This window comes from Artemia franciscana, chromosome 7 (assembly GCF_032884065.1).
Source record: "Artemia franciscana chromosome 7, ASM3288406v1, whole genome shotgun sequence".
In the NCBI taxonomy this organism is placed as follows: Eukaryota; Metazoa; Arthropoda; class Branchiopoda; order Anostraca; family Artemiidae; genus Artemia; species Artemia franciscana.
In genome coordinates, this window is record NC_088869.1 from 18,972,407 (window position 1) to 18,987,408 (window position 15,002).

The window sequence follows — 15,002 nt, forward strand, 5'->3', positions numbered from 1 at the left end:
AAGGGACTTAATGAATGTGAAAAAGAAAAGCAATAAGCCTTATTCTGGATGTTATCAAGTATTGAACTTAAACCAAATCAAAAATATTGCAGCTTAGTAATGCCACCTACTTTCTTCTTAGGAGTTAGATAGCGATAAAATCAACAAGTTTGAGCAATTTGCAAGAAGTCAGGTGGATGCTTCAGCACTAAAGTTGATAAAGCAAAAACAAAAATGCTTCAAAATTTAATCGGTTAAAATTTGTTCTTTTATTTTCTGTTAGAAACTATAAACTATATAATTATTAACTATAAAATATAATTATAACTGTGATATGCTATAAATTATCACCCTCATTAGAAGATTTTTAGTTTTTGTGGCCAAACTACTAAGAATTGATTTGGCGGCCCAGCCATAATTTGTTGAGCTAGGATAAGAAATCTGAATCAACGACAGAACATTAAAATCTGACAACTGCTTTCCCAGAAATCTTAGAAAAACCGTTTAACTTCTCCCATTTTGTACCGGAGATAGAGCTATTTTAATTAAATTTAGAATATTAGAAAATATGAATTTTACTGTTTTGATTAAACGGAGCAGAATTTTCTTGTTAAAGCTTAGGAAAGAGCCGTCCCTAAAAATGACTGACTTTCCCTAGCCTTATAAATGTGCATAGATGATGCACCAAAAACATCCAGCACTGGCTTTTAATTCTAGTCAGCGCCAATTAATTGCCGATAAGAATGTTTTCTTTGATTCTGATTAGTTAAGTAAGATATAAAATGCTAATTAACCGCAGACAGAACTCAGGGAAGGAAAAGTGGTATTCAACTATTTCGGTATTCAACTATTTATCCAGGACTGATTCGGATGAATGAACCAGAATCATACGCTAGAATCTGTTTCCAGAAAGGCCAAAATTTTAGTGTGGGGGATTAAAATTTCGATAGAGTGACAGTGAAGGGCACGATGTTAAACCACTCATTACCCCCCCCCCCCCAACTCCCCATGTACGTTGTTGGATTAATTCACTATCGCATATATCTTAAAACAGTGGGAGGGGTGAAAAAATCTTAACAGCTCTGTATTTTCGTTGAAAGGCAAACGTGAATGGGCATTGAGAAACTATGGGCACTGGCATTTAATGGGCAATGGGCAAACATGAAAATGAGCATTAACCTTTAAAACGTTAAAGAAAATGAGGATGTGATGGGCATTTTAAAGAGAAATTCCCAAGGGAAACTTTGCTTCATAAAACTTGGCGATCAGTTACCAAGTGTTAGTCCTCTCGGATAAGGAGATCATAGCTTTCTCAGTATGTGAACTACAAAAGAGCAGCTTGGGCACGTCCTTATTAACTACAAAAACCATGGCCCTAGAATGATTTCAACAGAAACCCTGAAGCGGGCGAGAGATAGCATCAGAGATCTAAGACAAGGCTAGGATGAAACTAAAAAACTTGTATAAAGTCAAAAGGAAAGTCTGGTGACCAAGGCCTAGGCTTCAAACAGAGCTTCATGAAAAATTATTGCTTTAGCTTAATTGGTACTGACAATCCTCTAATGTTTATAAGTTGGATAATTATTGGCAGCAAACCTAAGGTTAATTTTTCAACGACGAAGAGAGGGGGGGGGCTATTACCTCTAAGCCTTTTGGAATAGCGACATATCAGAACCCAATGATGTACCTAATGAAGCGTAGTAACATGAGCAAAATATGACAAAATGCATTTATTACAACAAACAATCAGGTAATTTCAGGTCCAAAATATGACGTTAATTTAGAATGTTTGCTCAAAAGCAGCTTGGATATGTTCAATAGCATTGGTCGCCGTTGTAGATCGTCTATATTTTTCAAAAGCAAGGCGTGCACTGGTACGCGTAAGTACGCATGCAGCATAGGTTGCCAAAACAGCAGGATTTGAAGGATACATTTCCATGTCTTCAAGCCATTTGTCACAGTTGAAACACCAGTGCAGGAATGTCATCGATGACCCACTCAAAATGTCCCCCTGTCCACCAGAGCGACGAGGAGAGCCATGTACCTCGCAAGAAACAGCCATTTCACCATCACTTATAATGTCTCGCTGAGATTTGAGAAGGATGCACGAACCTAGTTGTCGAGCAAGACGAACAACTTTTTGAGGATCCGGATCATTCTGAGGAGCCAATTCTTCTTCCATAATTGAGGTATAAAGTCGGGAGAATTCCATTGCGTTTGGCGTCAAAACGGCCTTTCCATAATTCTGGATTAAATCTGGTCTTTGGCCAATTAGAAACAACCCATCGGCGTCGACAACCATCGGTAAGTCTAATTTTCTTACTTCGCCAATAATTTCAGCTACCATTTTTAAGGTACCCTCTTGTCTGCCAAGACCTGGGCCAACTGTAACTGCTTGAAACTTAGGAAGCCATTGCTTAAGTTGCTCCAAACAGTCTGTGGAATCTAAAATAGGGTGAACAATTAGTTCAGGACTATATCCTTTAATTACTGTAGCAGCATCCTTGACACAAAAAACATGCACTAAATCGCAACCAGCTTTTAGGGCAGAAATGGCGGCAAAATACGGTGCACCTGTGTATTCTAAACTCCCTCCAATAACAGCTAACCGACCTGCTTGTCCTTTGTGAAGCTTGTTTCCAAGAGGAGGGATTATATTCTTGAAGGCTTGGATGAATGTCACCGCGTTCGAATTGGCCATCTTCTTTTAATTTTCAGCAGCTCTAATATTTTTCTGGTCCAGCTACCTATAATAAAATATATTAATACACAAAAGCCAAAAGAAAATGCTTTACTTCGAATTTTTTATCTGTAGAAGAATAATCACCAAAAAACAAGAAGAACAATAGTTAATTTCCCAAGAAAGGGGGAAACAAATTAGAATGAATATTTCGGCCCTATTTCCAAGTGTCGTCCTCAGCAATACAAGAATATATAAGAAAAAAAAACTCACAACAGGATAAAATCAATAAAACTAAAATTAAAAATTTGCCAAAATAGTCACAGCATCCTTACCTTAGCGAAGTTAACCAGGACTTTTTTTTAACTTAACCGATAAAGCAAAATATATCATTGGTAACTCACAACAGGATAAAATCAATAAAACTAAAATTAAAAATTTGCCAAAACAGTCACAGCATCCTTACCTTAGCGAAGTTAACCAGGACTTTTTTTTTTAACTTAACCGATAAAGCGAAATATATCATTGGTTAACTGCTCCCCATAAGCGAGACATAAATAGCGACGAAAACCAAACTGCCTTTCCATCACCAACACCAAAAACAAGAAGAACAATAGGGAATTTTTCAAGACAGTGGGAAACAAATTAGAATGAATATTTCATTATGGAGTCCTGGTTGAACTTCGCTGAGGTAAGGATGCTGGGACTGTTTTGAAAATTTTTTAATTTTTGTTTTATTGTTCTTATCCTGTTGTTAAGTTTTTTCTTCATATATATTTTTGTATTTCTGAAGACGGCCCATGGCTACAGGGCCGAAATATTCATTGGATGAATATTCATTATTTATTTGATTGTCTCTTGGTGTTGATTTGATTTGTATTTATTTATAGCTATTTCTTTTTTATTTCTCCACCCTAAGGGCATTTCGCCCTCTTTTTGTAGAAAATAGGTTATAAATAAATTGAATTGAATTGAATGAAGGTCTATCGGCAATTCATAAATAAGACAAAAACGCAAATACAGCAGATGAAAATAAATAAAACTTTCCACAAATTCTTAATTGGTTTTGAGATCGACAGGGTTCATTAAGATAAGGGAATTCATGACAAATTGAATTCTAAATTTTGATGGAAACCAGGGGAATTATTCTGAGACCTCTACCTGAATTTTAAGGGCTTAATCATATTAAAGAGAAATAATGGAGCTAGATTTCAATAAATAGGATAAATCACAGGGTTATTATTTACTTCAATTAAAGAACTTTAGGAGATATTTCTCCTCGTCAGTTTGCTTGGAACATTCTTTAAAAATATCTGCAAGCTACAAGTCTTCGTGAGTTTTGGAAACTGTGTTCATTTTCGAACTGCAGCAGCATTTTCAGACTCGCTGTTTCAGTGATTTACAGTGTGTTGGGTTTACTATACATTCCCACAATATAAGGGGTAGAGTCGATTCTCATGTACCTAGAGCCATTTTTCCCATCTTATTTTTCTGTTTTAGACAGAGGTACTGAAAAACGGGATAGCTTAAAAAGTGATGGTACGAATATTGATGATCCACTTATATTTAGAAAAACTGTTAAGGAGCTGTTTTTTTTGCAAAATGTGAATTTTTATTTTTTATTTGCTGATATATTTTTATGGGGAATTACGATGTTGCAAGATTTTAAAAAAACCATTCACCAAGGACTTAGGCAGAGATTTCTCCTTGTCAGAGATTTTCAAAAACCTAGGAGTTTTCATCCCGTCTACGTTTTCATGTTTTATATAGAGGCGTTAAAAGTGAGATTAAGCTTTTCACAGTATGTGATTTTTTATTAAAAAACATTCTATTTTGTATGAGTATTTATGATGCTATATACACCTGGCGGTTAAAAGAAAGAAAATAATTCGTTTATACTTGTCCATTGACTAGAATGGCGGTACCACTGATGGCAGTGGCCAAATGTGTCTTTGTCAATGATTTTATTTTATATACCTTCTGTATGAACAAGCTTTGTTTTTTCAAAGAGGTAGAAAAAATTCAATTCGAAATATAAAAGTCTGATTTAATAAAATTATAATTCATGCTTAAGTTTAGCCGCTTGATATTTTTTTAAACAGAACAGAAGCACTTGATATTTTTTTTAACCAAAGGTGAAATATATGTCACTTCTTCTGTATTGAGCAAAAAGAACTGCAAGTGAATTTGGGATACTACAGAAAATATTCTCAAGATTTTTCCAATTAGCAACAGAAGATAAGTAGGGTTTTTAAGAATGATTAATGTTGATCTTAAGTAATTTCTTTTCCAACTTAAAGTTGCATACAAGTACTTCCTGCATAGAGTTACAACAATAAAACCACCCATGCTTAAATTCCCTTTCAAGCTTAGGATAATTATTGTCTTGACTTTTTATATAGCAGAAAAGAATGAAACAGTCAGACTCAGTGCTTCTTTGAGATTTTACCAGTGAAAAGAGAACAACAATTTTTCAATCTTCGACTTCATCAAGCAGAGTATGACATGGAATTGAATACAAATAAAGGGGTTGTGTCTAGCTAGAAAATTTCGCTCTTTTAGTTTTAGTACTAGAAACAAGAGTAAGATATGTGCCACTAGAATACATCATCAAACCCGCTTAAAATATAATATAACACATAATATAAATTATACAAAAATAATAATTATATATATGTATATATATATATATATATATATATATATATATATATATATATATATATATATATATATATATATATATATATATATATATATATATATATATATATATATATATATATATATATATATATATATATATATATATATATATATATATATATATATATATATATATATAATATTATGATAGATTATAATAAGCTATTTGAAGGGATTCGAAACAACTGGCTGGACTTTTTCCAGTTTCAGATCCAAGAAACTACTTCAGATGATTCAAAATAGGGCCACAAGTCCGAGCTGAAAGTACCGATCGAGTATCTTCACAACCTCTTACTGAGAGCTTTGATGCACCATCAATAGTTGTTTTCAATAAGTACCACCCTCCCTTCTACAAACAGTCTCTGTTCTACTCTACAAGCAACATCACTCTTTATGTTCATTTGAAAAACTTGTCTCTTAAATTTAATTTACGCACGTTTTAAAAGCTTACCCAAAGTAGAATTTTTAGACTTCCTCAAACTTCCAAAGGGCAATATTTGAACATTTAGAACCATCATAAAAAAAATCTGATTCTTTCTATGCATAAATTGCTATCAAAACTCCTTTTTTAGGATTTTGGCTGCTATTTGTCAGTTTCGCTCACTAGTTACTGTTCTTTAGCACTAATTATTTGGATTACATGACAGAAGGCAGTAAAAGGCAAAGTGGAACGGCATCTCTACTTCAAATACTACTTAGCGTTATTATATATACTATATACCATAACAAAGCGATATCATTCAACTATTTCTCAATTTTTGTTCAAAGTCTCATAGAAAAACAACGTTGTTCTCAGCATTTTTTTTCAAGCAGTTATCTACTCAATTTATGGTAATATGAATGCCCAAATACATTGGTAAGTATGTCTTCTTTTGGAGTAGCATTATAGACCCAGGCTACTAGGCTTCCTATCTTTTTTCTTAAAGTTTTCACTTTTAAACAAATTATTGTCTCCATTGAAAATAACTCATTTTCGCATTTCTATGAAATTAGGAAAATGGGAGACACACTGTTTTGTTTGGCACATGACGCTATCTCTTGCCCACAATTCCTCAAAATCTCTCTTTTTCTGTAAATTTCCGTGCAATTCACCTAATTTTATGATTTAATTTAAAGCCCCTCCCCCAAGAAGTAGCCCGACCACAATGTTGAAATATTCAATATGTCTAGTGGAAAAAATATATTTTTGTCAAGTGCGTAGCATACGAACGTAAAAAAAGAACGATTTTTAATTTTTCTGTCCTCAAAAATTGATGTATAACACTACAATTTATATATAACACTACAATAACACTACAATTTACCAGCTATACCTAATTAAACAATTGTTTATGGTAAATTGAACAATATTACTTCATTAAATTCAAGTCGCTTCAAATTTCCTAGTTACTTCAATGCAAGAGCAGCTCATATCTCTGTATTACCTATGATTATACCGACGCAGCAAATCTGGGGAGCTTATTTGAAATTTTTGTCTATTTCAGATTTATAATCCATTTCTTTAATCTCAAGATCCTTGATCGATGGGTTCAACCGTTTGATTTGCCGTAGCTCCTTAAATTCTCAAAACATTTTAAATCATTTATTTTCTGTCAGTCAAGGGTACAAGAATGACAACTAAGGGTAAATGACAGCCACGTCGCTAAGGCTAGGAATAAGTGAAGATGAAAAGGTGATGTTGGCTAATGGAAAAATCTATCAAGTGGACAACTTCACTTATCTAGGTGGTACTACTGAAAACAATGGTGGGCGCAGTAAAGATGTTAACAGTAGAATAGCCAAGGCCCAGGGTGTCTTTTACAATTGAAAAAAAAAAAGATTGGCAAAATAGCAAGATAAAATCAAACAGTTCGTGGTAACGAACTGTAGTAAGGAGCGACCCGGCTCAATAGTAACCAAAACTCTAAAAAATGGAATTTTGATACCAATACATACATCAAAAGAATCGCATTTTAATGCTGATTTTAAATATATAAGTTTCATCAAGTTTAGTCTTACCCATCAAAAGTTACGAGCCTGAGAAAATTTGCGTTATTTTAGAAAATAGGGGGAAACGCCCCCTAGAAGTCATAGAATCTTGACGAAAATCACACCATCAGATTCAGCGTATCAGAGAACCCTACTGTAGAAGTTTCAAGCTCCTATCTACAAAAATGTGGAATTTTGTATTTTTTGCCAGAAGGCAGATCACGGATGCGTGTTTATTTGTTTTTTTGTTTTTTTTTTGTTTTTTTTTCCCAGGGGTGATCGTATCGACCGAGTTGTCCTAGAATGTTGCAAGAGGGCTCATTCTAACGGAAATGAAAAGTTCTAGTGCCCTTTTTAAGTGACCAAAAAAATTGGAGGGCACCTAGGCCCCCTCCCACGCTAATTATTTTACCAAAGTCAACAGATCAAAATTCTGAGATAGCCATTTTATTCAGCGTAGTCGAAAAACCTTATAACTATGTCTTTGGGGACGACTTACTCCCCCACAGTCCCCGTGGGAGAGGCAACAAGTTACAAACTTTGACCAGTGCTTACATATAGTAATGGTTATTGGGAAGTGTACAGGCGTTTTCAGGAGGATTTTTTTGGTTGGGGGAGGGGTTGAGAAGAGGGGGATATGCTGGGGGAACTTTCCATCGATAGTTTGTCATGGGGGAAGAAAATCTCCATGAAGGGAGCGCAGGATTTACTAGCATTATTTAAAAAAAACAATGAAAAAATAAATATGAAAAAGTTCTTTCAGCTGGAAGTAAGGAGCAGCATTAAAACTTAAAATAAACAGAAATTATTACCATTTGAGGGGCTCACCTCCTCCTAATACCTCGCTCTTTACGCTAAAGTATTTTTAGCAATTTCAACTATTTATTCTACGGCTTTTCTGATTCTGGGGTCATTCTTAATGAATTGGGACAAAATTTAAGCTTTAGTGTAAAGAGCGAGGATCTGACAAGGGGGCGAACCCCCTCACATATGTAATAAAAATATGAGAATACAAAAGTTCTTTACGTAAGCTAATTTATAAGTTACGTAAATCTTTTACTAATAAAAATATTCGTAAAAAATTAAAAATTCTAGTTGCCTTTTTAATTAACCAAAAACTCGGATGGCAACTAGGCTTCCTCCCCCGCTCTTTTTTTCTCAAAATCATTCGATCAAAATTATGAGAAAGCCATTTAGCCAAAAAAAAAATGCAAATTTTGTTTTAATTATTCCTCTGCGGAGAGCCAAAATAAAAACATGCATTGATTCAAAAACGTCCAGAAATTAAACAAAAAAAACAATTTTTTTTAACTGAAAGTAAGGAGCGACATTAAAACTTAAAACGACCAGAAATTACTTCGTATATGAAAGAGGCTGCTTCCTCATCAACGCCCCGCTCTTTACGCTAAAGTTTTTTTACTGTTTTAGAAAGAAGAATTGAGAGAAAGAGTCAAACTTTAGCGTAAAGAGCGGGGCGTTGATGAGGAAGCAGCCTCTTTCATATACGAAGTAATTTCTGGTCGTTTTAAGTTTTAATGTCGCTCCTTACTTTCAGTTAAAAAAAATTGTTTTTTTTATTTATTGCGGACAGAGGTCAAGTATGGTTCCGAAGCAAGGGCGCTCCGAAAAGCGGAGAAAGATTTGCTAGATGTTTTCCAGATAAATTTCCAACGGATTATTTTGGGTACCCGACTGACTGACCTTATCTCAAACAATAGGATGTACGAAGAATGTGATTCAATCCCACTTTCTATGGCTATAACGAGAGAAAGGTTGAGATGGCTAGGGCATATTCTGCGGATGAAAGATTGCCAGAGATTTTCCTTTTCGGCTAACCGTCTAAACGAAAATTAGGTCGTACAATGTTGAGGTGGGAGGATGTTGCAGGGAAAGATTTAAAGGAAATGGGGACTTACTGGGAGGGTGTAGGGACGGAGGCTTCGAACATATTGGGATAGAGGAGGAGCGAGCGTAGCTGCGTTTTCCTCAGGCGGCTTAGTGCTGCGGTGAGTTTTAAGCAATAGTAGTAGTAATGTCTTAGTTACTTAGAAACAAGAGCAGCTATAACTCCTGATAAAAAAATCTTGTACCAAATTTACTGTCTATTTGAGATTTATAATCCATCTATTTTAGCTCAAAATACTGAATCAATCGATCTAATCCGTTCAGTTTCCCGTACCTTGTAAGATTCTCGATATATTTTAAACATTTGTCTTTTCTAAAATGCGCTATATTTCTTTTTCTCGTATGCCAAGAAGGTTTAGCTTCTGGCATTAAAATCTGTTTTATAGCTGCATTCCATATATGTTTAAATTAACAACTGTTTTCACAAATTGAACAAACTGAATTTAATAAAGTAAGTTCGTTTTAAACTTTCTAGTTAATTAGGAACACATGCGGTTACATCTCTGATCAAAAAGACTTATATAAAATTTGGTGTTAATTGAAAACAACTGTTTCCAATAAAATGAACAAACTGAATTTAATAGCAATAAGTTTGTGCGAATTTTCTAGTTACTTAGAAACAAGAGTAACTAAATCTCCCTCACCTTGATTACACATCGGCTACAGTAACTCAAATAAACTTTCTTGAAATTTCTTTGTCTATTTGGGGTTCACGTACTATCTTTTTCTTTGAGCTCAAAACACTTAGTCGATCGTTCTAATTCATCCCGTAAAATTCTTAAAATATTTTAAAACATTTATCTTTTTCAAAATTTGTTATATTTATTTTTCTCACGTGACGAAAAAGCTATAAATTTGAGCTTCTAGCATCAAAAATTAGTGGCATTCTTTTCAGTTATTTTTCCAGGCACACTTTTATATTTTTGCAGATTGTTACTTTGTTTGACTTGCTGGAGTGTTTTTGCAACTTTATTTACTTATCTTTTATACTCGATTATTTTAGCGTTAATAAAAAAAAAACAAGACAAATGATCACCAATAGTACTAAAAAAAATATTTTTAGGTCTTTCAACTCGCCTGCAAAAAATATATGTACAACATACAACCAACATGCTTTAATTACTGCGAAGAAATACACCCCAATAATTCCGTACCATGGCAAACACTGATATTTGGAAACTTCATGATCCTATAATGTATCGTTTATAGAATCTTAAAACAGGAAGACCTGGTATCGACCCAGAACACTATTTGCCCCTACATTTTTAAGGCGAGTCGAACAAAAAGGAAATGTTCTGCTTAAAACATAAAGTAAAGCCACTAGCTAATAGCATATATCATAACCAGCCAACCGTTTCTAGGGGGAAGACATTCTCTTTCCGCTTTTTTAATACTGTAACCAACTACTGCATTTATGACATGAAGAACAAATGAAAGAACGATCCCAGTCTCATATAGCCTAGACTTGATCTAAAATATGTTTGGAAAAAAATGTAGTCTATCACTGACTGGAACTAATGATTCCAGATTTCTTTGAGAAAAACTACATTGACAGATTCCTGTTAATAGATCCAAATAGCTCTCATTTTGAATTACAGTCAAATGTCAGTCAGTTATTCCTGCCTATTTTCCTACATTAGAAAAGAAAAAGAAAAAAGACGAAAGTAATAATTATTTAAATGCATTAGGGATTCTGATTCAGCATCTAGACAAATTCTCCTTCAAATTTAAGAAATGTCGTACAACGAATTTTTTATTACATTTTAAAATTAACTAAATTTAAATAAGCACGGTCAGAAACGAAGGACAAATTTAAAAGTCATAACAAGCAGAGAAAAAATATACATCGGCTATTTCTAAGTTCTATTTTTTTTTTTTTTTTTTTTTTTTTTTTTTTTTTTTTTTTTTTTTTTTTTTTTTTTGTGTGTGTGTGTGTCCCTATATTACAAAAAGACAGTAGAATTAAATTTTTTAAGTGTGACTGGAAATTACGATTTTACCCCAAACTAGTTTGATAGGGATGGGAATTCTCCTTCAAACCAAATATTATTTCAACTTTAAAAGAAGTTAAAAAGAAGTCAAACCAAACTTTTAAAGGACAAATTTAAAATCCATAAGAAGCAGAGAAAAAATATACATCGGGTAGTTATGATTTTTATTTTATTTTTTTTCAGTGTCCCTATACTACAAAAAGACAGTAGAATTAAATTATTTAAGTGGGATTAGAAATTGACATTTTACTCCAAACTAGTTTGATAGGGATGAGAATTCTTCCAACCAAATATTACTTCAACTTTAAAAAGAAATATAACTGGTAAATTTCAAATTACATCTTAGATTGAAGCAACATTAATAAGCATGACAGTTTACGAGGGATAATTCAAAAGGATAACAAGGGGAGAAACAATAGTGTTGGACAGCTACGAGCAGCAATTTTTCCTGCATTTCCCAAAACTGGATAAAAAAATAAATAAAAACTGTAACAAATTATTGTTACAGTTAAAACAAGTGTTATTAGAAACAGGACTCTACTTCAGAATCCAGCGAATGAAACTCTGATTCAAGCCAAATTTTGCTCCGAATTGAAACAAAAAATTATGGTACCAAAAACTTTAGATTATAAATCAAATCGAAACAACACTAAATAATTATATTGTAATTATGATGAATAAATTTTAGAGTCATAATAAGGGTACAAAAGACAGGCGTCTGACCGCTATGAGCTGCAATTTTGCGTGCCTTTTTCCTTACAACTTCCTTACCTTTCCTTAAACTAGTTTTTTTTAACTGAAAGTGAGGAGCGACATTAAAACTTAAACGAACAGAGATTACTCCGTATATGAAATGGTTTGTCCCTTCCGCAATGCCTCGCTCTTTATGCTAAAGTTTGACTCTTTGCCACAATTCTACTTTTTAAAATAATTAAAAGCTTTAGGGTAAAGAGCGAGGGATTGCGGAGGGGACAACCCATTTCATATACGGAGTAATTTCTGTTCGTTTTAAGTTTTAATGACGCTTCTTACTTTCAGTTAAAAAAACTAGTTTTTTTTTATTTAATTTTACTTAAAGCTAGTATTTTAGGGATTGTGATTCTTCTTCAAATCATATTTTGCTTCGAATGAAAAAATATATGTGGTAGAACCCATATATTTTGGGACCCCCAGCTCCCCCAAAGAGAACGAATCCGTTCCAATTATGTCAATCACGTATCTATAACTTGTGCTTATACTTCCCATCAAGTTTCATCCCGAAGTCTCCACTATAGACGTTTTCCAAGATTTCTGTTTCCCCCCTCCAACCCTCCATGTCCCCGGATCCGATTCAAATAGAAAATGGAGCATCTGAGACATAAGATTCTTCTATATATCATGTTTCATTAAGATCCGATCACCCATCGTAAGATACCTCGAATTTCACGTTTTTCAAGAATTCCAGGTTCCCCCTCCAACTCGCCCCAATATTAACGAATCTGGTCTGGATTTAAAAAAAAAAAAGAGTTCTAAAGCACAAGATCCTTCTAGATATGAAATTTCATTAAGACCTGATCACCCGTTCGTAAGTTTCAAATATTTCATTTTTCTAATTTTTCCAAATTACTTTCCCCCCGCCAACTCCAAAAAATAGAGCGGATAATCCTGATCTCTCCACTTAAAGCGTTTTCCATGATTTCTGGTCCCCCCCCCCCCTAATGACACTGTATCCGGTCAGGATTTAAAATAAGAGGTCTGAGTTACGAGGTCCTTCTAAATATAAAATTTCATTAAGATCCGATCACTCCTTCGTAAGTAGAAAATACCTTATTTTTCTAATTTTTAAAATTAACCCTCCCTTCAACTCCCCCAAAGAGAGCGGATCCGTTTCGATTATGTCAATCACGTATCTAGGACTTGCCCTTATTTTTTCCACCAAGTTTCATCAGATTTTAGGTCCCCCCCCAACTCACCCAAATGTCACCAGATCCGGTTAGGATTTAATATAAGAGCTCTGAGACACAATATCCTTCCAAAAATCAAATTTCCTTAAGATACGATCACTCCTTCGCAAGTTAAAAATACCTCATTTTTTCCAAATTTCAGAATTACCCCCCCCCCCCCCAACTTTCCCAAAGAGAGCGGATCCGTTCCAGTTATGTCAATCGCATATCTAGGACTTGTGATTATTTTTCCCATCAAGTTTCATCCCGATCCCTCCACTCTAAGCCTTTTCACAGATTTCAGGGCCCCCCCCCCATATCCCCCCAATGTCCCCGGATCCAGTCAGAATTTCAAATAAGAGCTCTGAGACATGATATCTTTCCAAACATCACATTTCATTAAGATCCGATCAATCCTTCGTAAGTTAAAAACAACTCATTTTTTCAAATTTTTAGGAATCAACCCTCCCCCCTAACTCCCTCAAAGAGAGCGGATCTATTCCGGTTATTACAATCACGTATATAAGACTTGTGTTCATTTTTTCCACCAAGTTTCATCCCGACCCCTCCACTCTAAGCGTTTTCAAAGATTTTAGGTTTCCCCCCAACTCCCCCACAATGTCACCGGATCCGGTAGGGATTTAGAATAAGAGATCTGAGTTACGAGGTCCTTCTAAATATGAAATTTCATTAAGATCCGATCACTCCTTTGTAAGTTAAAAATACCTCATTTTTTCTAATTTTTTCGATTTAACCGTCCCCCCACTCCCTCCCCCCAAGATGGTCGAATCGGGGAAACGAGAACTTTTCATTTAATATAGTCTGGTACCTGATACGCCTGCCAAATTCTAATCACGTATCTATAACTTGCAAAACTGGGCACAAAAAGTTTACTTTAGGCACAAAAAGTGCCTAAAGTAGCAAAACCGAGACAGACAGACAGACCGACAGACTGACCGACCGACATAATTTGTGATCGCTATATGTCACTTGGTAGATACCAAGTGCCATAAAAAGTAGCATGATCTAAGATATTACGTTTGTTACCACGGACTTTTTGACTAACTTTCACAATCCTGGGGGAGGAGGAGGTCGAATCAATTTTCTCAAATCAAGCACAAATCATAATGAAAATGAAAAATGAGCCAGATAGTACCATAAAAGCACACATATACAAAAAAAAACTTATTTTTCTCTGGATGCTTGAATTATTAAACAAGAAAAAACAAGTTTTTTTAAAATGAAAGTAAGGAGCGACATTAAAACTTAAAACGAACAGAAATTATTCTGTATATGAAAGGTCCTTTTCCTCCTCAACACCCCGCTCTTTACACTAAAGTTTGACTCTTTCTCTTAACTCTACTTTTTAAAACAGTAAAAAACTTTAGCGTAAAGAGTGGGGCGTTGAGGAGGAAAATCCCCTTTCATATACGGAGTACTTTCTGTTCGTTTTAAGTTTTACTGTCACTCCTTACTTTCATTTTTAAAAAAAAAATTGTTTTTTTTTTTTTTGTTTAATTTCTGGAGGTTTTTGAATTAATGCATGTTTTGATCTTGGCTCCCCGCACATAAATAATTAAAACAAAATTTGCATATTAATTTTTGTTGGCTAAATGGCTTTCTCATAGTCTTAATCGGAAGATTTTGAGAAAAAAGGAGCGAGGGAGGAGGCTTAGTTGCCCTCCAATTTTTTGATTACTTAAAAAGGCAACTATAACTTTTAATTTTTTACGAACATTTTCATAAGTAAAAAATTTACGAATTAATTTACGTAACGAACTTCTATATTCAAATGTTTTTATTACGTATATGAGGGGGCTCACCCCACGTCGATACCTCGCTCTTTACATT

The 15,002-nt window shown here is 34.3% G+C and overlaps 1 protein-coding gene across 1 annotated transcript in view; it reads right to left on the reverse strand.

Annotated features, from left to right (window-relative positions):
• Positions 1-1,694: 1,694 nt before the first annotated feature.
• LOC136028941 (ATP-dependent (S)-NAD(P)H-hydrate dehydratase-like) overlaps positions 1,695-15,002 on the reverse strand; it is a 35,218-nt gene continuing 21,910 nt past the window's right edge. Inside the window, exon 2 of the mRNA XM_065706926.1 lies at positions 1,695-2,726. Coding sequence (XP_065562998.1) covers positions 1,760-2,680 — 921 coding nt within the window. The 5' untranslated portion in view covers positions 2,681-2,726 and the 3' untranslated portion in view covers positions 1,695-1,759. The remainder of the gene's footprint in view (positions 2,727-15,002) is intronic.